We start from the raw sequence: 24,532 nt of genomic DNA, 5'->3' as shown, positions 1-24,532 counted from the left end.
CGTGATCTAAATTGTTGCGTACGCGTGTCAGTCTTGCTTACCCGCGTTTACTTTTCCTACCCGCGTTTACCAAGATTGGCAAAAAAGAAAAGGGATATCAAATCAAGAGGACAATAAGCAATATTTTTTAGCTCTGCCTTGACATTTCTCTTGTTTTCAGCTTGCAAAGTGTTTATAGATGTCAGTCAAGTACATTCTCATTCGGAAATATAAAGGCGAAAATACAGTAACATTAGTCAAGACCTCCTCCACCCGAATCAACGTCAAAAAAGAAAGAAAATATGATAACTTCGACATGAGAACAGCACATGTACAACTTTTCGCTTGAATAAAAAAGTTTTTTATTAGGGTTGAAACAAACAAAGGTTTTTTACTTACAAATCAAGAATAATCTCTCAAACTTGACTCAACACTTTGTGAATAAAATCTCGTTCATCTCATCTCATCTCATTATATTGACTATTTCATTCCAATGTTCCCACCTTTTAAAAAAATCACAAACGAAGTGGACAAAATACCAGCAGTAATATCTATTTTGAAACAATTTTTAAGTTTTGAAAACAAAAGAGGAAATGCTTACTCAGTTTCAATTCAAGATATCTCTGCTGCGAAGTTTTCACTCTCAACAACAAAGTTATTTTGTACAGTTATTTTACAACATACACAGTTATAATTTTGAAAAAATAAACGACAGCCAAAAAGAATATTTACGGTCAGAGTTACAGTGAAGAAAAACGTCAAAAGAAAAAAGTAGAAAATTGATACATTTGATGTTATGGTGTATAACTTGACATTATTCCTCATAAAGTTTATAATTATTTGATTAAAGTGCTGCCCTCCAAAAAGCACTGTTTTCTGTAAGTGAGACAAGATCGATTAAACAGGGAGGGAGGGGGATCAGTACCCTGGAAGATAGAAAAATACGTAAGAATGTAGGTAAAAGGTAGTTACGAGTTTAAACTTGGTGGCTTATTCGTCTAGTTATGTAGAACTTCAACTGCTGACATGTTGTTAAAACGTTGTATTTTTGTCAATTAGAGCCGCCCGTCGCTAAGTACCACAAAAGAACTTTCGAATTCATATTTTTATCTTTATAAAACTGTTCACAGAAATACAAAATACAAGCAGAAAAACAGCAGTGAATTTATCATTTTATTAATTCCTATGGCCAATCCACGGTACATGTTTGTCAGTCGATCAATGTCTCGCTTCTCTATATCAACTGATTCGCTACAAAAATTTTCGTCATCCCATCATAAGCCTCGAATTTAACTGTTGTGCGTAATTTAGTTTATCGCACGAAGTGACTTCCACCTTAGTAAAATAGTCATTTAACTTGTCTTGTAACTCTTCACAAATCTAAAACAGAATATGAAACATTTATCTGAAGTTTGTAAAGGCTTCACAGTGCCACGTTACCTTTTGAGGCTGCTTAGCCCCTCAAAATTCGCTCGATCACAAGGAGTAGGCTGAAATCTACTTAGGGCACTTCAGTTTTTCAAACCGACGTCATAAGTAAGAGCCACGGCTAGAGGAGTAATTAGCTATTTAAACACCAGTGCCAAATTTAGGGAAAGATAACAATAGAGTTCTAACTTTTTAAGCAGCACTTTTTTAAAAAGTGACAAATACCTGTGCGATTTCTTCGTTTTCAAAGTTAGATCGTAGGGCGGCGAGTAGTTGATCGAACGATGTATACGGTAGCCACACAGGCGGTGTTGTGGCGTGTAGAGCAGTCTAAAGTAAATAAAGAGAGATTTAACCCTATTTATACAGGGCGTTTTCGGCTTCAAATATCCTAAGGGGCAATTATAACTACCTCAAATTACTTTTAAATGGCTGAAGCTATGTTGATTAAACTTGATAGAAATAAAGTGATTAGTTGTAATATATTTGCAGACATCAGCAATTTTATGAATTTCAATTCTATGACGTCATTAATTTTCTAAAAACATGTTCTCTCAGCAGACCATTGCCCATTATATTATTTAGCAAAATAAAAATCACGTGCAAATCATGTTTTAGTCGATTGATTTGGTTTTGACGTGAATTTTGTTTGCTAAATGGGTCCTGATGTTACTACCCTTTCAACATCAAACTTTAAACATATTAAGGAGGTTTGTACAAAGAAATTCCTTTCAAATAAATTTTTCTAGCATTTTGAAGCACTTAACAGTTAGACACAAAAACTTTACAGGCACTTCGCTAACACAACCCAGACCAACAAATCTGTAGCTATAAGTTTGAAAATACAACGCTCTTTAGAAAGTGATCTATGTTTACACCTAATAACGTTAAATTTCCATGTAAGAAAAATAACTAGTTGTAAAACCATTTCCCTATGGATTATGAATGTTTCATAACATTCCCTGAGTCCCGAAGACTCTAAAACTTGGATCTACATAATCTTTAATGCCCAAAGTTTCTTCTTCTTGGTATAACAATTTAACTTTTATTTTGAAATAAACTTACATTTAAGCCCAAGTATTCTTTTCCAGTACCCAGCACTGCGTCGATATATTTGATGGAGAGTTGCGATGCTTCCAATACCATGTCATAACAAAGATACAAGTGAAGAAGCTCGGCTGGATTAACAAACTAATTGAGAAAAACAAAACAAGTAGCCTTGATAAATTAGTTTAAACTAGCCGGGATGTCGCATGCAAGGTTATAGGTCAGATGTAAACAAAGAGATCAAGTGTTGCATAAAAACAACGAAAAGTGACTTTATATTTATTTTAAATCTTAAATTTGTTTTTTAACGGCGTGTCCACAAAAATGAATTGTCATTTTTTTTACATGATCGTGATTCTAGGTTACAACTTTTATGCAGAAAGACACACACGCTGGAGAAACCAGAAGAATTGGGAAATTATATGGCTCAAGAAACCTTAACAAGAAGAGAAAGAAATATGGTCCCAAAGATTATCTTTAAACATGAAAAGGAAGACAAGAAAACGGCAAAAATATACTGTACTTTGGACACTTCGAAAAAGAAAAGCCACTTTAGATTGGGTACATAAATGCGAGTCGACTGGTAGTCATAAAAACTAACCTCGTAATCTTTCACAAGCCAAGATGGTAAGTTGCATCCTACACTTAAGAATTTCGATGCCACAGCTTTCAAATGAATGGAATGATTTTTAGACTTGTATTTCTCCAAATATATCTGTAGTAGGTAGAAGGCTTGTTGAGAAGCACTGAAATAGAGTTAAAAACGCGAGTTAGGATTGTTACTCGTTACCTGGTTGTAAATGACTATTTCATATGCGTGTATACACAACTTTAACACTCATGTCCTATTCAATTGACAGAAAAAAGTCCTGTGGGGTTTTTAAAACGCTCAAAGCAACTGCAGGGCGTATATCTATAATGAGCGCCGTGGAATAATGTCGTTTGTCTTACTAACCTTTTAGCTGAAACCAATTGTGTTGTATTTATTTCGTTCAGGGTGAGCCATTTCCATCGTTCATCAAATTCGCTAAACATATATAAGGGTAATTAATTTTTCAAGTCCACCCGTTGGCGGACAGTTCATCGAAATTTAAAAACAATTTGTGAACGAGGGGAGTTTTAAAAAGATAATGTAGAGAATAATTACCAAACAAAATTCCGAATGCTTTACAAATATTAACATTGGCACATGCATCATTCGAACGCTGCCCAAATCGAACATTTATTTCGAACAAATTGCTGGTGCGTTTTCGAATTAGCGAAAAACAATCGCTAGAAACTAGTCGGAGTTTCGACACAAACTCGTTACCATAACAACGTCGCAAATATACAAAAAAAATGTTACGGCAACAATGTTGCGTGTACAACCACTCACCTCACTTTACTTCTTACTAAGTTTGCGCATCTGAAATCAAACAAAAGTAGAGTAAAAATTTTTGATTGGTTTGTTCATACGCTAAGCAATGTTATAATAGAAAATCGATAGAATTTTTCAGCTCTAAATCACCCTGAGTACTTCTTCACAAAAAAAAGAACACAATAAAGACGAATCTTACTTTCCAGCTAAAGATTCAAATATATTTTTGAAGGACAGATTAAACTTTTGAGCCAATGAAAATGCAGTATCGAACAATCCAGTTTGAGAAAGTAAGCCAATAGTCTCAGCAGGTGTCAAACCAGGCCCTTAAAAAGAAAGTTCAGAAAAATTATAAACAAACCCCGGACAACTGTTTATTGTACACAATATATTCGTTTTTTGGCTCGTATGCAATATATTGGCCTCATATTTCTTTACTTCATATGTTGCCCTAATATATCAATTATACAAATTTACACTAAGCTTTAACCCCAGGGGTTAAACCTTCCCTTGATGTGAAGTGCCCTGTCCCCCCTTCAGATTCTTTTAAATAACTTTTTAACTAGTAAAGGTTGTGTTAAAATATAAAATAAAGTATAATTAGAAATATTTCAACAAAAAATATTCATGCAAAAACTCGGATAAAAACTCACGTATTTTACAAAATGACTTGTTCATTAAATCCATGACGCCACCAAGTTTTATATCAAGAGCTGATATATGGGGGGTCTGTGCTTGACGAGACCCTAAAAGGCCCGTGCTCAATTGGGGTAAGTTATTTCAAATGTGTTAGATAAAGTATGGAATGTAGCATTTGACACTTTGTTAGGGGAAAGAAACCGACGTCAAACTGAAGGTGAAATTGGCATGCTCAAATAGGGTGCTACTCACCAACGGCAATTGAGTCGTTTTTACTATGTTGTACAAGCTTCAAACGCGCCAAGACCAGAAGATATTCTTTTTCCAGATCGTCCATCTCCACAATCACTGTCTTGTGTGCCTTCGGTCTCTTTAACGCTGAATGATACACCTCTTCCCCATCTTCTTTTCGTTTGGGTGAGTGAGAATATTGTTGTTGGTGCTGAAAAGTAAAATTGAGGATGGTAACGCAACTGGAACAAACAGAAACAGGGCGAGACTATGCATCCTAAGCATGCTTAGGTTATATATTTGCATATATTTCGATTTGTTAGTCTAAATAATTTTTTTTTAATATGCCTTCAGACATTTATACACAAAAAATCAAGGGTTGCAGCGTTATCTGAATTTTTAAGGAGATGAACTTAGTAAAATAGATTTTGTGGAGAGAACAACCAATTAACACATCCTTGCCATGGTGACGGTTTAGACACATTTTCTTCAAAAATTTAAGTTCAAGATATTGTCTGCCCTGGGTCCTCGATTTGTATGTATAAAATACGTCAGAGACTTGTTTGGAGCTTATACGGTTAGGACATTTTTTCAAAGCAATAGTCAATCCCATACCCGAGACGAGGTGACGCTTTGTGATTTTTCTTGCGGTCTCACTATCCATGAATATTTGGGATCTACCAATTTTAACGCTGTGATGGAAGCTAGATAACATTTAGCCTGAAAGAAAAACAAAATGCTGAAATGTTATAGCATTTTACAAATCTCGGGCAAAAAATAGTGGGTTCTAGTGGACGAACTTAAAAGGCACGATCTAGTAAGTAACCGGAAAATTTATGGATGGGGAAAACTAGAGAAAAATAGGCTTCAATGTGGTAGTAAGGGTGCTTGTGCGAGACAGAAGGAGGTTTGTGATAGAAGGTATCCTGAGTTTAGTCCAGTTTATGGAGAATTCGAAGTTTTATGGCCAGTCTTAGAAACAAAGAAAGTGTTTAATTGAAGGCAGTAGACATCAAAGAATAACTTCTACAGATGCGTAGGTAAGGTAAGGACCGTTCAAAATGCACTAGTCATGTGGTTATATCTACCGAGCGTTCTTAAGTGAGAACGAACTTTCAAATTTCCCCCTCTGTTCCCAGGTATTTTGGCCATTATTTACTTCTTTCGACTAGCGTGTATTTTGAAATGCGTATTTACTTATTTATACCATATAAGAAAAAAAAATTAAATTTTTCCACGTGAAAGCAACAACGTTGAGGTTGAATTTGGACGAAACTTAATTTAAAAATGGAACTCTGCCGTTAGGAGTGGTTTAGGTTTCACAGAAAATATTTTAAGTATTAAAACAGTGGAAATGTAGTGGAAACCAGTTCATAAACGAGAAATTTGTATACCTGTTTCTGCAGCGACTTCAGGCCGTGCATTTCTGTACACAACCGACAGGCTTGTTCATACATTGTTGTGGAAGCTAGAGAAGAAGTTACGACCGCATTACACATGCATTATTAAAACGTCCTCCCTAATAACACATTCATCTACCGTGTGATTAAAAATTTGCAATGAAAGCTCGAAAATTAACATCCAAAAATAGGATACATACAAAACTACGTAGAAAAGACGGCAACAAACACAGTCACAACAAAAACAATTACAACAACATCAAAAAACAATAACAACAACATCAAAACAACTACAACTACCAATGCAACAACAATAACAATAACAAAAACAACTACAAATGCAACAAAAAAACAACTACAAATGCAACAACAAAAACAACAACAACAAAACAACAATAACAACAACAACAAGACAACAATAACAATAACAACTGCCAACGCAACAGCAACAACAAAACAAATGAAACTGCAAAAACAATAACTGCAATTGTAACATCATCTTCATCAACAATAACAACAATCAATGAACACAAAATAAAATACCTTTTCGATAATCATTCTTCATAACATGGTAAGAATACAACAAATCATAATATTTATTCACTGTAATGTCCATCGTACGAGCTCGTATTTCAATAATATTCACCACCTGTGACAAACAAAAAAGAGAGTTCAAAAATGGTACACTGGAATCTGCTTGTGAGAGCTGAAATATGGCGCACCAGGATCTCTTTGCAAGAGTTTGACAATTATACACTAAGATCCCCTAGAAAGAGATTACCAATTACACACTGAGATTTTATTGTGAAAGCTTACAAATATCCAATATTTTACCTCTTCTTCAAGGTTAACGTATGGATAGGAACAAATATCTTGGAACAGGCCTCGTTCACATAACGTTATGATGAAGAATCGAAGACAATCATGTCGTCTAAATAAAACCTTTTTTACAATAGCAAATATATATAAAACGTTTAATAAAATGGGTTTAGAACTATTCTTGAATCTTCTCATAGTGGACACATAAAATCCAGAAAATAGATTTTAAGACATTCTAGAATATTCCAGGACATTGTAATTCTTGCAGGCCAAAAATTCCTTGTTTGCGATGACAGCAAAAATTAAAAAGTATTTCAAAGATTAGTTGTTTGTCTCCAACATTTTTCTTAGAATTCCTGGAGGATCTTTATAATTTTTTCTTGGGAAGATTACATTCCACAAGAATAATGCTATGGTGAGACACTATTGACGGAGAAGGTTTTTGACTAAGGTTAATTTCCAGAAAAACTTAGAATATTTGCTTGGTAATATCTAAGAAGATTCCAGGACAAAAAAGTAGATTGTAGAATTTTTAAGGGTTTTCAGGTGGTCGCCATGCAATAAAAATGTCAGCAGAAAAATAGGTGAGATAAGAGAAATTGGACTTGAAAGCAAGTACAGCTGAAAAAGACGAATCTAATTTAGCATAAAAACCATTTATATTTATTTTTTAGTGACAGTTTTTATTGGCAGACAGTTTGGTCCTTGTTTATTCTAAAGAAATCATAGTACTGTATCTTCACACGATACTTTGAAACTTGGGTTACTAAAACGTATTTTAAGGATACGAAGAATCCTACCGAATTCTATCCGAGTTATGTATGATGGCAGCATATGCTTCATTGTAATGTTCCAACTCCATGTGATTTTTAAATATAACAGACCATAACATTGGCTAAATAATAATTAAAATAAATAAAAAACCCATATAAAATATAGGATAAAAAGTATATTTCCATACTTTTGAATCATAGTTAAACTTTAAGAAAGATGATAGATCATTGTTATGTAACAGGATGTTCGCTCACCACACTTGGGTCATTCTTCTTTGCGATGGTTATTGCTGTTGATGCAGAAGATATAACAAAGTTTGGATACTCAAATTGTTCAAACAGTCTCATCACCTTGAAAACATAAACAAAATAATGCAGGAAGAGAATGATGGCTGTAAGTAAGTTACATGGAGATATTGCATATATTCTACACGTTTGAAATATCTGTTTCTAAAGCACTTGGTAAACATTGCATATATTCTACAAGTTTGAAATATCTGTTTCTAAAGCACTTGGTATACCAAGTAACATGAAAAAACTCCTAAAACTGGAAGAACTCCGATAAATGGCTCGTGCTATCCAATTATCAAATTCCATTACAACAAGCCTAATTTTAGGCCTTGTTCGGGCCTCCTATCACTAATTTGCCTGTACATGAATAAAAGGGTAAGAGTTTCCCTGTGCGTTTTTGTTACATCTTAAAAATTGGTTCCTTAGACAAAAATCCTGATTCATTTGCAGCTAATGTAGACAATATATTAAATGATTCATGTTGTCAATAATTTTAAAATGAACAATACACATTCTTTGTACAAAGTAGAAGTAAGTTTTTCCCTGATAATTCTTTCTAAGGTTTTGTAGCTTACGTTTACTGGTAAGATCAATTAAAATATATGCTAAACAAAAAATAAATAAAAGGATATGAAAGTTGAGTCAACTTACTTTGATGAAATAGTGTACTAACGATTCTTGTTTGTTTTCTTCGTCTCCTTCAAGCAGATTCATCAATAATGGTTCCTGCATGCCTATAAAATGGAATATGACATTTGTTTTTTTATTTGGTTGCAATTTAAATTACAGCTAATTAAAATATATTATTAAAACACAACAAAAACAAAAACAACAATACAAGGATATTCTTACTTATGCCTCTAGCAGCACTAATAAAATACTTTAAAGCTTTGTGAGGCTCATCGCTACCAAGATACGACTGGGCAATCAAGAAATCCTTTGTGCCTCTGTTAACCAAACACCATTCATCACACAAGTGCAAATATTCGTTCAAATGACAATACTGGCAGTGTGCAGCTAGATATTCTGGAAAATCTGAACTTTTTTCATTCAAAACCCATCTGATAGTTTCAGAGTTAAAGAATAAACAGAGAAAATGATCAGCATTATCCTAAAGAACAAGATTTCCTTTATAAAGTGATAAATAAACACTTCAAGGTTTTTTCCCTATATTTTTTGCCTGTTTTAGCCTAGGATTTGCAATTGAAGGTTCTTAGCACAGACACAAGTAACATTTATATGTATAACTAGAGCAAATAAAACGTCTTCAAAACTTTATACAGAACGTTTGAAAATATTCACATTTAAAATTTTCGTCTAGTGGATATTTAAGGCATCAAAGTTTTAATTTTTTTTTAAAGATCTGGCACACACTCTGAAAAAGCAATAATAAAATCTAAAAAGCCCTGTTTTTTTAAGAAACAGCTTCAGCAAAGAAAAAAAAATTCTAAAAAAGTATTACTTATAAACAGCGAGGAAAAAAAACACAACTTCAAAATAACACTTTGCGACAAAAGGATACATTTCGTTTAAGCATGCCCTTGTGATGAGTTTCGTCATTTCTAACGTCGAATAATCTCCTGGCTTCAGCATGTTTAGGTTGGTTTCTGTCAAATACCTTAAAGCATTTTGTATTCCAACATCTCTGATGAAACAGTAAAGCAGAGACAACGGTTCCTCTGTGTCTTTATCTGTTGCTATGATTGGAAGAACCTTTTCCAGTATATACACACTCAGGGACCTTACTTAGTTTTACAACTTTATGATTAACAGTAAGAATGAGAAATTGTCAGGGTGTAATCCAGGAATTTAAAACACTTGCTGTTAAATCTAAAATGGGAATTTCATTGAGGTGGTTTAAAGTATTAATATAATCTTATTTCTTCCCAGTTTATATAAATGGGCTACAAGCCTCATATGTTGGTGTAAACGTAGTTTACTTTTGCAATAAAATGGAAATTCAAGATCAATTCAAATTGGAAAATAGCAGTTTAATGGCTGCTGACGACGCTGGATTACACCGTGATTGCACCTGATACTTTATAGCATACACTAAACTTAGGTAAATAACTGTTTTTAAAATTAGATAACAGAAGTACTTACGTATCTTCCTAGCTGTGTTTGACGCAGGACTTCGTTCGGTTAACTGAAGTGCAGCAAGATTGGTTAGGTTAATATCTCTAGAAAAAATACTTCTCATTGGAGACTACTACTTTCAGAGAACTAATATTTTACAGAACATGTTTTCGATGGCAACGCTTTAAAACAAAATACATTCTGAAAAGAGAATCCATAAATTCACAAAATGCTTTTCATTTCCTTTGAAAATCAACTTAGAATCTAACCAACTTTAAACTCTTTTAGAATATAAAATGTTCTAAAAACATAACGATGGTTTTTGAATGAATAAATTTGGTTACATTCTACTATAGAAAATGTTAACAAAATAAGAAAAAAAAACAGACATACAGAGTTGTTGGGTCAATATCTTCAAAAACTTTTTTCGTTGACCAATATACCGCATGATAGGCTCGTAGCATGTCATAACATGTACTTGATATGGGTGTACCAAATTCCCTCGCAACGTTTAAACTTAACCCAATCTAAAGGAAAACTTTACCAAGCTAAGATAATGTCAACAAAACTATTCTATTTAAATCGGACGTAGTTTGACTGCTGCTGGGTCTTGTCTGAACCCTATAACAGTCTTCCAGACTCTGTAGTTTATTGTGCTCATTCTTAAACTCACCTAACCTTGATGGTCCCAAGGTTGGAAGGACTTGTCATTTCAAAGGATTTGCACCTCTGCCTATACCGTAATTTTTAGAGATTTTTAGTCATATAAAAATGTTTACTAGCTAGGTATTAGCCAGTGAAAAAATCCTATATTTTATATAATATAGTACCCTATCCTTTTTTGTTCGACCCAGCTTAGCCCATTCTGGCGTATCCGTAATACAAAATCATGCAAAGACAGATAATGGAAATCATATAGTTTTCCTATTAATTAATTATAGGGATATGGTAATAAGCTGAAGGTCTTGACTACACTCTCTTGAATACTTTCCCATCCTAACCTTATAAACAAAGGTGACATACTTTGCAGCTAATCTTTTCCATCAGTTTAAGCAAAACAAATAAGTCACGACATAAATGCATTCGATGAAATGCAGTGCTTGAAAGTATTTCAGTAATCATGTTTACACCATCTTTGCTGCATAAAAATTGAGTAGCATTTTGAGTAAGTAGTTCATCCATTTCTAAATAAAAACGATAACTCCTTAACGGTACATGATGCTATTATAATAACATTGAGAACGGAACAGTTTTTTATCAGTAATAAAGTCATAGCTGTCTGTACTTTTGATTTTGTGCTTTGTAATTCCATAGCAAAATAACAAAACTTACCTATTAAATAAAAAGTTTATTACATTACTTTCTTTCCACTTTTCCTCTCTTATAAATGTACTTTTTCTTGAAACTATATCTTTGTTACCTATTGTAGTTTTAACCTTTAAATTTTCCCTTTGTGTTAATTTCTCCATCTTAAATTTATTTATTAATGCACCAAACCAATAAGCAACTGTTATCCACTTTTTTTAATTTGGTAAATAAATAAATAAATAAATTTAAGTTACCTGATATATCGAGAGCTGCTGAACTTGGAAATTCAGAAACCTCTAAAGCAGTCAAGATAGTCTCTACTGCTTTCTGTGGGTTTTGAATATGCTTTAATCTGCGCACAAAAAATAAACACACATGTAGCTTGTAAATCAAATATACATAAAATCTCTCTACCTAAAAATGCTCACCTTGCTTCTATCACACATAAATAATCACCTCTCTGTATTGGATCGCCAACCAACTGTTCGAAATCACTGTAACAAAGGGAAAATGTTTCTGGTAGGTAGTTAGATTGAACATGACAGAAAAAAACTTAGATTTGCACAATTTTCACAAAAGCTGAAATGAGACAGAAAAAAAATCATAATACAACCAACATAAAGGACAGCAAAGTTTTCCATGTCCTTCATTCGCAGCAGCGAGGTAGTGTAAGATTATAAGAACAGTTTTTTAATAATAAGCACTGTAAATGACTGCATCTCATGGTTTAACTACTTATAGTGCTGCTTAATTGTACAACACGGCAATTAAAAATACCAGGTGAAAAAATTATTTCTCCTGTTCCTGTCAATTACAGTTAATCCTAAGTCGTTTCAATAACACAAAATACAATTAAAACAAAATACGCAAAAAACAACCAATTTTTGCTGCCCCTGTCTAGCGAATCCAAGGTTGTTTTGCTACCACTCTATTCTGGCTGGGCTGCCTGTATTTATTAACAGGAGGAGTATATAACAGCAGAAATAGGAATTACCAATTTTATTAACATTTAAATTTTGCTTAATGGAAGTTCTCCTGTTTCTGCCAGCTAGCAACAAAAAAAAGTATTTTTTAATGCGAGCTACCAGTTCTTTTTTATTAAGAGACAAAACTCGACACAGTCATTCCAATTTAAATTCTTACCTGCTGTTAGTGACTAGCACAGAAGCCATACACGATAAAAACAACTTCACATCTTCATTTCCATTGAGATCTTTATCAATGCCAAGGATAACCTCTTGGCTGAACTAAAAAAATGCTGTTATGTCATGCGTACTGAATTGTGTCAGTTATGGTAAAAATTGGGAAAACAATTATTTTTGATTTAAATGTAGAATAACATGAGGTTTAAGGAAGAATTTATCAAGCAAGTTCCTTTTTATTATGCATTAGGATCAGACTAATGACTTTTTCTGCACATTGCACCATTTATAAATATGCTAAATTGCATGTTATCCTAAAATTTGTGTTCTGCTTATGTTCTGCAGCCAATGAAACCCTCGTTAGGTAAATTTTTATGTTTGGTACATGACTTGATTACCCAGATTACCTCGGCAATAAAAAAAGGAAGGCAAGACTTATTTAGGAAAGAAGACTAGAAAAATAAGGATGGCTAAATAAGCATTTATTAAAGTTTAAATTTGTTTGTGAATTCTTGTTGCGTTGTTCCAGGATTACAAAATAGACAAGGATATTGGTAGTTTGGCTCTCTATTATGTTATAATCTCTCTTGGTATGTATGTTGAGATGGGGCAACATAAATATGGGCATAGTCACAAAGATCAGCATTGAGAGATATAAATGATTTTTTTTCATTCTATGAAGCAAAGGAAAGAAGACATTTCAGTTCTGAGCAAACAGACTGCCTATGTTTGCCTCACTTTGTCCAGCTTAATTTTTGCCAAAATGTTTTTTGATACCAGTCTTTTGCAAAAATTTGCAATAATATTTATACTAAGCTTTTAAATCACTTTTCCCAGCAGAAATAATTTGCTAAAAAATAATTTAATTAAATAATTATAATAAAATTCTTGTGACCAGTTATTTCCCATATTTACCTCCCCTTTTCTGACCAAGTAAATACCAAAACTATTATTTAACCGCTACCTGTTCTGGAATAGTCTTTAGACATTCAACAACATACAGTATGTCTCTACTTAAAGCTCCATCTAAATATAACAATTTAAAAATTATTAGAAAATTAAAAAATATAAAATAATTACATAAGTTTCAAATTTTCTATGTTTGTTGGCATTTCTACTGACAAGTTTTATCATCAGATTAGTTAGAAATAGTATAGCAAGATAACACCTTTTCTATTGTTTTGATCAACATTTGTCTTGATTTTCTGTGGGATTTAGCATGGTTGCATGTTTTGTGTGTTATTCCCAGGGCAAACAACCACAATCTGTGACATGTTTTATCTCTTATAATAATACAGAGACTGTGTCAGTGTGTCTGTCTGTCTGTAACAGGCAAAGTGGATATGTTCATTTTCCTTTAATGTTGCGAAAAAGTTATGTTACGGCGCGACGTTATTGACACTACTTTAACGTCAATATCTGAATTTAAGTTAATGAAGCCATTACAGTGCACCTAAAACTTTGAGGCCAAATAACTTGGCAAAGGAAGTAGTGACGTCAATGATTTTTCACTGCGTAGGTAACTAGGATCACCTAGGACCAAATTGGGTACGTTTCCCAAACCTGGGTCCCCAAATCCGTTTAGGAATGGATGGGTTGATGACGTCATCACAAAACCTTCGTTTCAAGAACTATGCGATAAAGGCAAATTTTTTTTGAGGTTTTGACGGGCCATTAAGCTTCGTTTTCACAATGGGCTAACAATGAGCTAACCATAGTGCGCATGACGTGCACAGAGCTTAGCCCATAGCGTGAACATAAAAGTACCTGCTTAGCTTCGAGCTGAACTCATCCTTAGCTCATTGTTAGCCAATTTTTTAAAATCAAAGTTTTTTGATATTGTTTTTCCGGCCAACAGTGAGATAAACTAACTTCCAGCATTTTTCAAAGGAAGCCGACATAAATCTTGCTCAAAGCGATTTTTGATTTTAAAAATAGTAGTATGTTTTGTTGCAAAAGGTCATTTTAAAACTAAAATGGCTGACAAAATTAAAAAAAATGATGTTTGACAAAGAAGAGAAGAGTTGGCGTTCAGGGTGAAAGATTTTCCCTGTCTTTCTAACCCAAGGTTGTTTCCTTTTACGTAATTTTGTTAATTCCTTTCTTTCTAGGCCACGTTGTCTTCTTCGAAGTAGTAATAATTTTCTTTCTATCTTTCTTTTTTATTCTTTCTCGCATTAGATTCAGCTACAAGAGCTAACGATGCACCGTAGTGTGAACGTGAAACGAATACATCAGGCAGCTCAAAAGTTGAAATCAGCTAACACATTACGCACACTACGGTTAGCTCATCGTTAGCCCATAGTAAGAACCAAGCTTTACTGACGTCAGCAAAATTTTTAAACCCTTATATCTTCTCAGGCGTTCCTCAAAAACATAGGATCCTGCACATTATTTTGATCATCGTTTCAACCTCTTCTTATTACAGGCAACGAATGAACATTTTCACCAACTTTTTTTGTATATGCACTGCTGATGTCAGCAAAACATCTAAAACAACCTATTTTTTCGAAGGGCCTTATCAAATGCTCTCTAGGAAAATCGACGGCTTCTATTTTTAATTCGTATTTTTAAAACAATAGAATTCCGTATTTCGTATTTTCAAAATACAGAATTCGTATTTAAAAATACGCGTATTTTCGCATTTTTAAAAATAGAATTGTGTATTTTTAAAAATACGAAAATTAAAAGACAGGCAACGTCAGAGTGATAAAAAGACATTTTTGTCACTCTGACAGCAGTTGCAGTAACAGACACCATATCATGATACTTTAAACAAGTATTTATTGTAAATGCATGATAAACGTTTCTCCCACAAGTAGTTCATGCACATCTAAATTTCAATTTCAAAATCCTTACCATCAAGATCCAATTCGTTTTCAATGTAAGACGTTACTCCCTCACATGTGTCAAGGTTTGTTAAGTATAGATGATCAACCCAATCCAAGCAATGCAGGTAGCCAAACATTTCCTGCAAATATATTGCGAGTGTTGCTTACACATTCTTGAAAAACAAAGCATAATTTAAGTGGCAAGGATATTAAAGGTTTTTATAGAGAGAAAGAATTGATATAAACAAGATGCAATTTGGTTTTGTTCCAGGGCGTAGCACTAGAGATGCAATATTTTTACTCAGACAGCTTCAGGTGTGGATGAGTGGCTAGTTACGATGGTACAGTCTATGTACAGCAATGCTAGAAGTCGTGTAAGGATTAACGATTCACTTAGTGATGAATTTAGTGTAAATGTTGGTGTACATCAGGGTTCTGTACTTAGTCCTTTGTTGTTTGTTCTAGTCTTAGAAGCGCTGTCGATGGAGTTCAGAACAGGTTGTCCATGGGAATTATTGTATGCAGATGATTTGGTTCTCATAGCAGAGTCGATGGAAGAATTAGTTAAAAAGTTGAGAAGTGGAAGAAAGGACTAGAAGAGAAAGGGCTAAGGGCGAAAACAGCAAGTCTAAAGTCATGATTAGTAGCATTGCAGCCAAGTGTGACCTTGTAGTTGGAAAGTGGCCTTGTGGAGTTTGCAGAAAAGGGGTTGGTAGTAACTCAATTTTTTGTCAGACTTGCAAGCATTGGGTACATAAGAAATGCAGTAGTATTGGTGGAAGGTTAAGAGCTGACATTCAGTTTGTATGCAAGCGTTGCAAAGGTGGGATTATAGAGAATGAAGTATTTCCAGCTTCAATGATGTACAACAGTGGCTCGTTAGAGATAGTTGAGAACTTCCGTTACTTATGTGATATGTTGGGCAGTGAAGGGGGTGTTGGAAGAAGTGTTACTTGCAGGATAGGTTGGTTCTGCTTGGAAAAAGTTCAGAGAGTTACTTCCTTTGTTGACTAGCAGAGCCTTGTCGATTGAGTTAAAAGGTAGGTTGTATGAGGCATGTGTAGGAAGTGTTATGTTGTACGGTAGTGAGACATGGGCAGTGAAGCAGGAAGATCTTGACCGTTTACAAAGGAATGATATGAGAATGGTTAGGTGGATGTGTAACGCCAGTCTGAGAGACAGAAAGAGTTCAGATGAGCTAAGAAGCAGGCAAAGTATCATTAGAATTAAAGATGTTATCCAGATAAGAAGATTGAATTGGCTGGAGCACGTGGAAAGAATGGAGGGGGGAAATGGGTAAGAAAGTGTAGAGACTTGATAGTTCCTGGGGCAAAGCCCAGAGGCATACCGAGAAAGACTAGGCAGGTTATAAGGACAGACTTGATACAGAGGAAGTTGAGTTTAGATCTAACACAGTCTAGATCAGATTGGAATAGGGTCATTAATATACCCCGTCCAACCCATGCTAGCATGGAAAACGGACGTTAAGCCGAGAATGATGAATGATGATAATATGATAAGACCTATATCTTTGTTTATCTTTTCATTTTAGTTTTTACACTAAAAATTATATTTTTATACAATAGTAAGTAACAAAAAGTAATTGTTGTCTTTTTTTCCTTTCAACAGTAACTAAGTTTTTTTACCTATTAGAGATGCATATAGCATTGCTCCAACGCTTGCCAGTTTAAAATGACAGCTTTTTTAGGGCTGATGTCATGGACTGCTTGGTCATTTGTCCATGAGACGAAAGGTCAATTTATCAACAATTATAATTTTAAATTGACACCGTTACAATAAACAATTCCCTATTTTAAACACTATTTGTTATTACTATGATGTTAAACATTGAAACAAATACTTTCCAGTCATGCTGTTATTACTTACTCATTATTTGTTTAGCATACTTTTACTACTCAGAGTTATACTGTAAAATACAAAACCTGAGGGCAAATGTAGAGATTGAGTATGTGAGTAACAAATAAGTACAGAGTATACATAAAATTTAAAGCAATTTTTTACGTTGCTATTTTAATAATGGTTTCCAAACTGCTTAGTTTTGCTCCATAGTTATGTCTCAAAATAAGTAAACTAATTGAGTTATTTTTTCAACCGGTTTTCGTTTTGGTAAGCTAATAAACGTCCTCATTATACATATACCATGTTACAAAGTCATAACAATACCTGTCTAATGATAATTGGACTTGTGCAACCTTCATCCACATGCAATCCAAGTGGTGTCTCACGTGCCTGTGAAAAATAAAACAACCTGATCAGTGCCAAATGGTAAAGTAGGCTTAAGAATATGCACCCATTTTTTGAACTTGTTTTGATAAAAAATTAATTACCTTTCAAAATTTTTAGGTGCAATTGGTGACTAAGAAAACCTACATGCTTATGGGGGTAAGAATTTTTGGAATTTCAATAATGGTGGAGGTCTTTATAAGAATGTTATATGACGTTATATTGGTTATTATATCTTAATTAAAATATGCTTGTTGCATTGTTAAAGCGATATATATGTGGATTATATATAAAATACAGACCAGATTTAAAGAGAATATTATTGAAATGGAGCAACATTATTTATTGATGACTTTGCTAGTACAATTAAAACCTTGTACATTTTTATCATCAAATCAACAATTTGTAATGAAATTTAAGATAACTGGTGATTCGTTAATTTGTACCAACATCCCATTAAGAAAAAAATAATTTGGAAATATTAAAAAAAATATAGTCAAGTGACTATATTTGTAGAACACAACACTGCTCTATTACCAGAAGCAAATCATTTCAATATTCTCAATGTAATTGCAAATATGTAAAGAGATTAGGATAGGATTCAAAACAAAATATTTGTTTATAGAGAGAGCGATGAAATTGTAGTTAAGGAATTTGAATTGCATAAGGAAAGTAAGGTTACGTGATCCAGTTTTTTATCTACACAATTGTTTTCATTTAAAGGCCTTTTATTTGAAAGGTTACTAAATTATTTTCCTTACTCAGTGTAATTGTAAATGAAACTTCTGAATTTACCTTGCATATGTTTAGGCGTGCATTTCATCATATGTTTGAATAAATAGTAAGTGTATGCGGGGGCATGTAAGTGCGATCGCAAGCGTTTACATCTAGGGTTACTATTAGGAAATACATCTTATTTTTCCACTGTTTAGTAGATTTTATGTAAATCTCCTATGATAGAACAAATGAGGTTAAGTCTGTTAATAATAATCCATACCTGTCTACATTGTTGAACAAATGAGTAAAATCGTGACCAACATTGATGCTGTAATTCCTGATACTCAGCTGGTAGTAACTCACGATCAATCATATTTTTTTCAATCTGTGGCAAACAATTTCAATCAATAAAACTTCATTTTTAAAACAAAATCAAACATCTGGTGGTCAATATCATCACATAACACAATGTAATATTTTATTGGAGGAATCGCCATTAGGTAAAATATCTCTCAACCAACAGTTTTGTTGTGTTGATAAATTATGAAAACTCTATACCTCTAAATCTAGTATTTGCAAGACACTTTCTTTAATTGCAGATAAATCACATGTTTCGTCGGGTAAAAAGTCTTCCCCAATATCGATTGTCTTGGTGAAAACCTAAAAAACCAATGGGGCCACTAAAAGCTGTGTTGCCGTTATGGCAAAGATATTTATTTTTGCCTTCTAGTACATAGTGTGAGTGTGAGAGTTTTTCTTATTAAGCCTATATATATAAAAATGTTACAACATTTTTGCCTTGGCCTAAGGTACAAAGTACATGCAAAATCTCTACCATGCTAGCTAATATTGTACAGTAACTATTGCCTTTCAATTTATTAATCTTAGTATTGCTGCCATCCTTAAATAACTGTTTGTTAGCCATTAAACAAATCAATTTTATATAAAAGTATTTTGTTGCTTTTGAAAATTTAGAACAAGAATTTTAATTATATTTTTTCTTCTAACTTTCTGGCAAACACAATTATTGAAGAATGGCCTGATAGTAAAAGAATGATCTCATAGGTAACCTTCAATGCATTTCAGCTTTCAAAGTTTTTTTATATTCCTACTTATTTTTAACTTTTGTTGTGCTTATGCAAGATGTGTCATCACATACAAATTTGGCTGTATACTGCAGTAGCACAATAACAGGACAGTAAATCACCAACTCTTTTATTATATAGATACATTGAACAATGTCATAAAACTGGGTATAGCATTTCTATAACTATTGTAAGCTTTTACCTGAAGAGCTTTCATAATTGACTGTTTGTTATACATCCCAGGCGTGAAAAGATTTTCCAAGTAGACTTCCTGAAATAACATGAAATATAACAGGGAATTGTGGAGTCGGGTTAAGAATTTGAAAATGTAGCAGGATTGGTATGGAATGATGTGAAATCTTGTTGTGTTACACAGTACTCTTAACTCTCAAATACCCATACTAAGGTTTTTCACAAGGATGAGAGGTTTTACTAAAATCTAACAGTTAAGTGGAAAGCTTTATTTTTTTTAACAAAATTTGTTTGGCTCTTGTTCTTCTTAAATTATGTCATAAAAGAATAGAAACTTTCTTCCTAGTGTTTGTGTTACAATACCTCTGGGTGGTAGTGAACAAAAATGCTTATTATTATTTTGCAACATAAAACAGCTGATTTGTGTTAAACAACATTTTTTTTCATTGGCAAAAACATTTAAAGTTAGTTTGATGACTTCTAAGTGAGGATCTTGAAACATCATAATTATTATTTTTTTTTTTTGAAGATTATTTCAGCTATCAGAGACAAGGAAGTTAAGACGAAGAGAGTTGCTAGTTTAGACACCCGGTTCTTGCGTTTGGTTTTTGAATTTAAATGTTGTCAATGTCTTCAACATGGAAAAAGTTATAAAGTGCAAAGACCGCACAACATCATTATTGCTACTAGCAAGGCCTGCATAGTAATAAGAAATATGCACAGCGAACAAACAAAACAATAAAAGTTTCTTTACCTTTGCATCTTGAAACATTGGGATAAAAACTTCATTTTTCTCTGGCCGTTTTACGTGAACAACATGCCAACCTCTCTCGAAATTTTTTCCTCTAAAAATGACAGAATATAATAACTACGTATCCAGAAACACCACTCAAAAGACTTTTTCTTTACTTTCTTGGTAGGCATTTTTCCCTCCTGATTCTGTTTAAACACTAGATGTATACTGAAAACACCAACCCTTCAACAGGAGCATATGAAACTGAATGCTCTCCATCTGACGTGCTCCATAACGCCCATATATATTGATATGTGAGGTACAGGTCTTGAATGTTGTTCTAAAAATAATAAGAACTGTACTAAATTCCTAATTTCCAAGATTCAAGCCCAGTAACTTTCGAGTTATGCTGCATGCTTGCAGAATTTGATGGACTACATGTTAGTTTAATGTATTTGTATTTAGAGTTGCTACATATTAAGGGATCATCTCAAAATAGTAGTTTGTATAATTTGTATAAAAAATTCGTATCGATTTATTAAATCTTTCGTATCATTTTATTTTTAATACGAACTTTATCAAAATTAAAAGTTCGTATAAAGTTTGTGTCGTTTAAATTAAAGTTTGTATGTAGTTCGTATCATTTCAAAGAAGTGCGTATAAAAATTTGCTTTATGAAGTTTGTTTATCAGCTATAATTGTGAAGGGGGGTGTTGGAAGAAGTGTTACTGGAAGGATAGGTTCTGCTTGGAAAAAGTTCAGAGAGTTACTTCCTTTGTTGACTAGCAGAGTCTTGTCAATTGAGTTAAAAGGTAGGTTGTATGAGGCCTGTGTAAGAAGTGTTATGTTATACGGTAGTGAGACATATGCAGTGAAGCAGGAAGATCTTGACCGTTTAGAAAGGAATGGTATGAGAATGGTTAGGTGGATGCGTAACGCCAACCTGAGAGACAGAAAGAGTTCAGATGAGCTAAGAAGCAGGCTAAGTATCCGTAGAATTAAAGATGTTATCCAGATAAGAAAATTGAATTGGCTGAGGCACTTGGAAAGAATGGAGGGGGATAATTGGGTAAGAAAGTGTAGAGACTTGATAGTTCCTGGGGCAAAGCCCAGAGGCAGACCGAGAAAGACTTGGCAGGAGGTTATTAAGGACAGACTTGATACAGAGGAAGTTGAGTTTAGATCTAACACAGTCTAGATCAGATTGGAAGAGGGTCATTAATATACCCTGTCCAACCCATGCTAGCATGGAATACGGACGTTAAGCCGAAAAGATCACTGTGAAACGTTTAAAATTCATTAAAACGGGATCATAGAAAACCAAATGATCGCCATAGATCGTTTAAAAATCATGAAAACGGCATCATAGAAGCTAAGAGATCGCCATAGATTGTGTAGATTGAACCTATGAATACGCAATTTTGCTAGTCTTTCCAAAGAAGTTAACCTTGTTTAATTTACTTCTTTTATTTCTGGTTTCGTATGGAAATATCTATGCGCAATTACGCCTGTACTTTTGAAGTTCGTTTCAAGATTGTATAGCAATTTACTTCGTTCAAAGTTCGTATCATTTCATTTTGTATGATAAAACAACTTCGTTTAAAAGTTTGTATCATGTATTAAAAAAGTTTGTATAAACTTCGTTTATATTTTTATTTTAAACGAAGCACTTCGTATGACATTTGTTATAATTATACGAAAAAAACATACAAACATTTTGAGACTATCCCTAATGTCCTTTGTTTGGCTTGACACAACATGTACAGCTATAATTGTTCAATTAACCACAGAAGATAGAAATGCGTTGAAGCAAATGATGAGCAGTCATTTGAGAAATTTAGAGGGATTTCAAGGTGAAAAAAAATGTTGACCCACTGAAAAATTGTTTCTAGTCTTTTTTAATTTTTTAAAAGGCTCTTTTTCTCTCAACATTCTCATATTTAATCATGTCCGTATGTGATAAAAGAAACAATTAAATTTGACAGTAACTTTAGACCTGCGCATGTGCATTCAAACAATTTCAACTTAAACAATTAACATAACAATCATTGTACTTGTTTCCAAGTCCTCGGCATCTTAACTTTTTACTGACAATCCCTGTAACTTAGGATCTGCAAAAGTAAACATATGGGACCTTTTTCGCTTTACGAATAATATTACGTTTTTTTGTTGAATAACGAACATTTTACAGCTTTTGAAGCTTTTGAAGAAGATAAATAGTACCAAACTTACAAATTCTGAAAAGAAATTTGAGACATGCATTAAAACGACATCTTTCTGTTCCTTGAAAACTTCCAAAATGATAAACTATCATAAAAAGAAAGACAAATGTAATACAAGAAAATAATTTAGGTTACATTATATACAACGTTATTCTTAGAACAATTTTTTACAAGACTTTCAAAGAAGCAGTCTTGTCATTCTAGCACGTGGTCAAACTAGCACACCAGCAAACATCCTTGAAACAGAATTGGGTGTGCTGTTTTGAGATCGTAATTACACATGCACAACCAAGATTACTCATGCAGCAGTTTATTTCTTGTAGGTAGACTAATTAGATATTTTAAATTAGCACACCTCCACACCATAAAAACAATTTTGGGAGTGCAATTTGCTCCACACCTGACCTTTTACACATTAAAGACTAAAGAAGTTTCAGATTTTATCCATTATAATAACAGGAGCAGTGAACTGAAACTTCTTAGGAAATTCAAGCCTATTAATAAGAAAATAATACCCGAGCAATAAACCGCTCGCCCAAGGTTACAATAGTTTAGACTGGGCAAGCAACCTGAATAAATAGAATAAGTTTATAAATGCATATTTTATTACAAAAATGTTTTTTATCTATTTTATCTTTTTTATATACTTTGATTATTTTTTACTGCAAATAATAAGAAAGATTACATTGACTTCCAGGTGAAATGAATTGATATTGCTCAGCCAGACAAATTTTTGGTTGAATTGGGGAGCAATTAATGGCTCAGCTAGTGTATCATTTCTCAGATTTGGGCAAGTATGATATTGCTCAGCCAGACAAATCTTTTGTGGAATTGGGGAAGCAATTTATGGCTCAGCTAGTTTCTCATTTCTCAAAATTGGGTAAGTATTGTGTGAGCAAGAGTGATACTCTCCCCTTATTGATAGTCCTTAAGTTTTTAAAAAACTTTCCACTCAGACCTGAAACAGTAAAGTTAATGCAAACAAGAAATAAAGTTCAACCTGTGAATTATATGCCAGACAACAATGAGCTGCTAGCACCAATTGTCTGGTAGTTTGATTTCGTGCTTTCTTTAACATCAATGAGCCAACTAAAGATTAAAACAGAACATCTTGCAAAGCTTGCCAGTATTTGACAATAAAAGGAATTTAAGTATAACATGAATTTATAGGAAATATTGAAATATTCCTTGATCCAGATGTGAATTAACGAGATTAAGGTTTCACTTCTGGTGCTAGTGTGACAACATTTAAAATAATTAAAATAATTCAGCTTGCATTACAAACCGTGCATGTGACATTGACTACCTGAATCTGTCTGTAAATCAGGTTTATCTGGAATCAGTGGGATGAGATCTTTTGTTGCAACACAATTTTGACCCTAAGGTTTCAACCAAAATAAGTAGTGAGATAGTTAAGCACATCAATTCATTGTATAGGGTTTTGATGTAACAGGTTTAAGTCTGTATGTTCACCAGGTGTCCAAAAAAACCCTTTTAAGCATTCAAAATGCTGTGATGAAACATGTGGCTGGCCCAGGTAGTTGTTTCTAGGAGGAACCACAAAGGCAGTTTTAGAGTGTTTAAAGCTCCTATCTTGAGTTACAAAAAACTACCCAGCTAGATAAGTGCATTGTGTAAGAATCAAACCCACAATCTTTTGGACATGAATCAAGCACTCTACCAACTCAGTTACCAACCTTCACCAACCTCTTCTGATGACTGGGTATTCACCTGGCTGGTATTCCTTGAGTGATACCAAATGGAGGTGCAATTATACAATTAATAGAATATATGACAAGATGAAAACCAAATATTTTTACAATCTTCACAGCTGTTTGGTAGACTACAGTCTACATATTCAAATACTAAGGTTTCTACTTTGACATACCTTAATGTCCCAAACTCTTATTTTTAAATCTTTACATATGGTTATGGCATAAACATCATCTTCATTGAAGCTGTGTATCACCAGTGATTCCACACCCATCCAGGAATCATCTCCTCTATAAAAAATATGC

The 24,532-nt window shown here is 33.5% G+C and overlaps 1 protein-coding gene across 1 annotated transcript in view; it reads right to left on the bottom strand.

Annotated features, from left to right (window-relative positions):
* Nucleotides 1-1,069: 1,069 nt before the first annotated feature.
* LOC130629135 (nuclear pore complex protein Nup160-like) overlaps nt 1,070-24,532 on the bottom strand; it is a 36,635-nt gene continuing 13,172 nt past the window's right edge. The window contains exons 5-39 of the mRNA XM_057442241.1: nt 24,403-24,517; nt 23,821-23,893; nt 23,515-23,603; nt 22,525-22,599; nt 20,535-20,632; nt 20,314-20,404; nt 19,570-19,638; nt 18,841-18,942; nt 18,563-18,667; nt 17,506-17,571; nt 15,350-15,461; nt 13,455-13,516; nt 12,492-12,595; nt 11,777-11,842; nt 11,603-11,700; nt 11,064-11,224; nt 10,434-10,567; nt 10,068-10,144; nt 9,487-9,661; nt 8,817-9,025; nt 8,616-8,698; nt 7,929-8,024; nt 7,701-7,795; nt 6,916-7,012; nt 6,625-6,730; nt 6,076-6,149; nt 5,297-5,401; nt 4,703-4,892; nt 4,011-4,137; nt 3,830-3,859; nt 3,410-3,481; nt 3,056-3,200; nt 2,473-2,598; nt 1,633-1,737; nt 1,070-1,359 (exon numbers count right to left, since the gene is read on the bottom strand). Coding sequence (XP_057298224.1) covers nt 1,246-1,359; nt 1,633-1,737; nt 2,473-2,598; nt 3,056-3,200; nt 3,410-3,481; nt 3,830-3,859; nt 4,011-4,137; nt 4,703-4,892; nt 5,297-5,401; nt 6,076-6,149; nt 6,625-6,730; nt 6,916-7,012; nt 7,701-7,795; nt 7,929-8,024; nt 8,616-8,698; nt 8,817-9,025; nt 9,487-9,661; nt 10,068-10,144; nt 10,434-10,567; nt 11,064-11,224; nt 11,603-11,700; nt 11,777-11,842; nt 12,492-12,595; nt 13,455-13,516; nt 15,350-15,461; nt 17,506-17,571; nt 18,563-18,667; nt 18,841-18,942; nt 19,570-19,638; nt 20,314-20,404; nt 20,535-20,632; nt 22,525-22,599; nt 23,515-23,603; nt 23,821-23,893; nt 24,403-24,517 — 3,646 coding nt within the window. The 3' untranslated portion in view covers nt 1,070-1,245. The remainder of the gene's footprint in view (nt 1,360-1,632; nt 1,738-2,472; nt 2,599-3,055; nt 3,201-3,409; nt 3,482-3,829; nt 3,860-4,010; nt 4,138-4,702; nt 4,893-5,296; nt 5,402-6,075; nt 6,150-6,624; nt 6,731-6,915; nt 7,013-7,700; nt 7,796-7,928; nt 8,025-8,615; nt 8,699-8,816; nt 9,026-9,486; nt 9,662-10,067; nt 10,145-10,433; nt 10,568-11,063; nt 11,225-11,602; nt 11,701-11,776; nt 11,843-12,491; nt 12,596-13,454; nt 13,517-15,349; nt 15,462-17,505; nt 17,572-18,562; nt 18,668-18,840; nt 18,943-19,569; nt 19,639-20,313; nt 20,405-20,534; nt 20,633-22,524; nt 22,600-23,514; nt 23,604-23,820; nt 23,894-24,402; nt 24,518-24,532) is intronic.

Source organism: Hydractinia symbiolongicarpus, chromosome 15 (genome assembly GCF_029227915.1).
Source record: "Hydractinia symbiolongicarpus strain clone_291-10 chromosome 15, HSymV2.1, whole genome shotgun sequence".
In the NCBI taxonomy this organism is placed as follows: domain Eukaryota; kingdom Metazoa; phylum Cnidaria; class Hydrozoa; order Anthoathecata; family Hydractiniidae; genus Hydractinia; species Hydractinia symbiolongicarpus.
The sequence above is the reverse complement of the archived record's forward strand: the minus strand, read 5'-3'. Positions and strand labels throughout refer to the sequence as shown.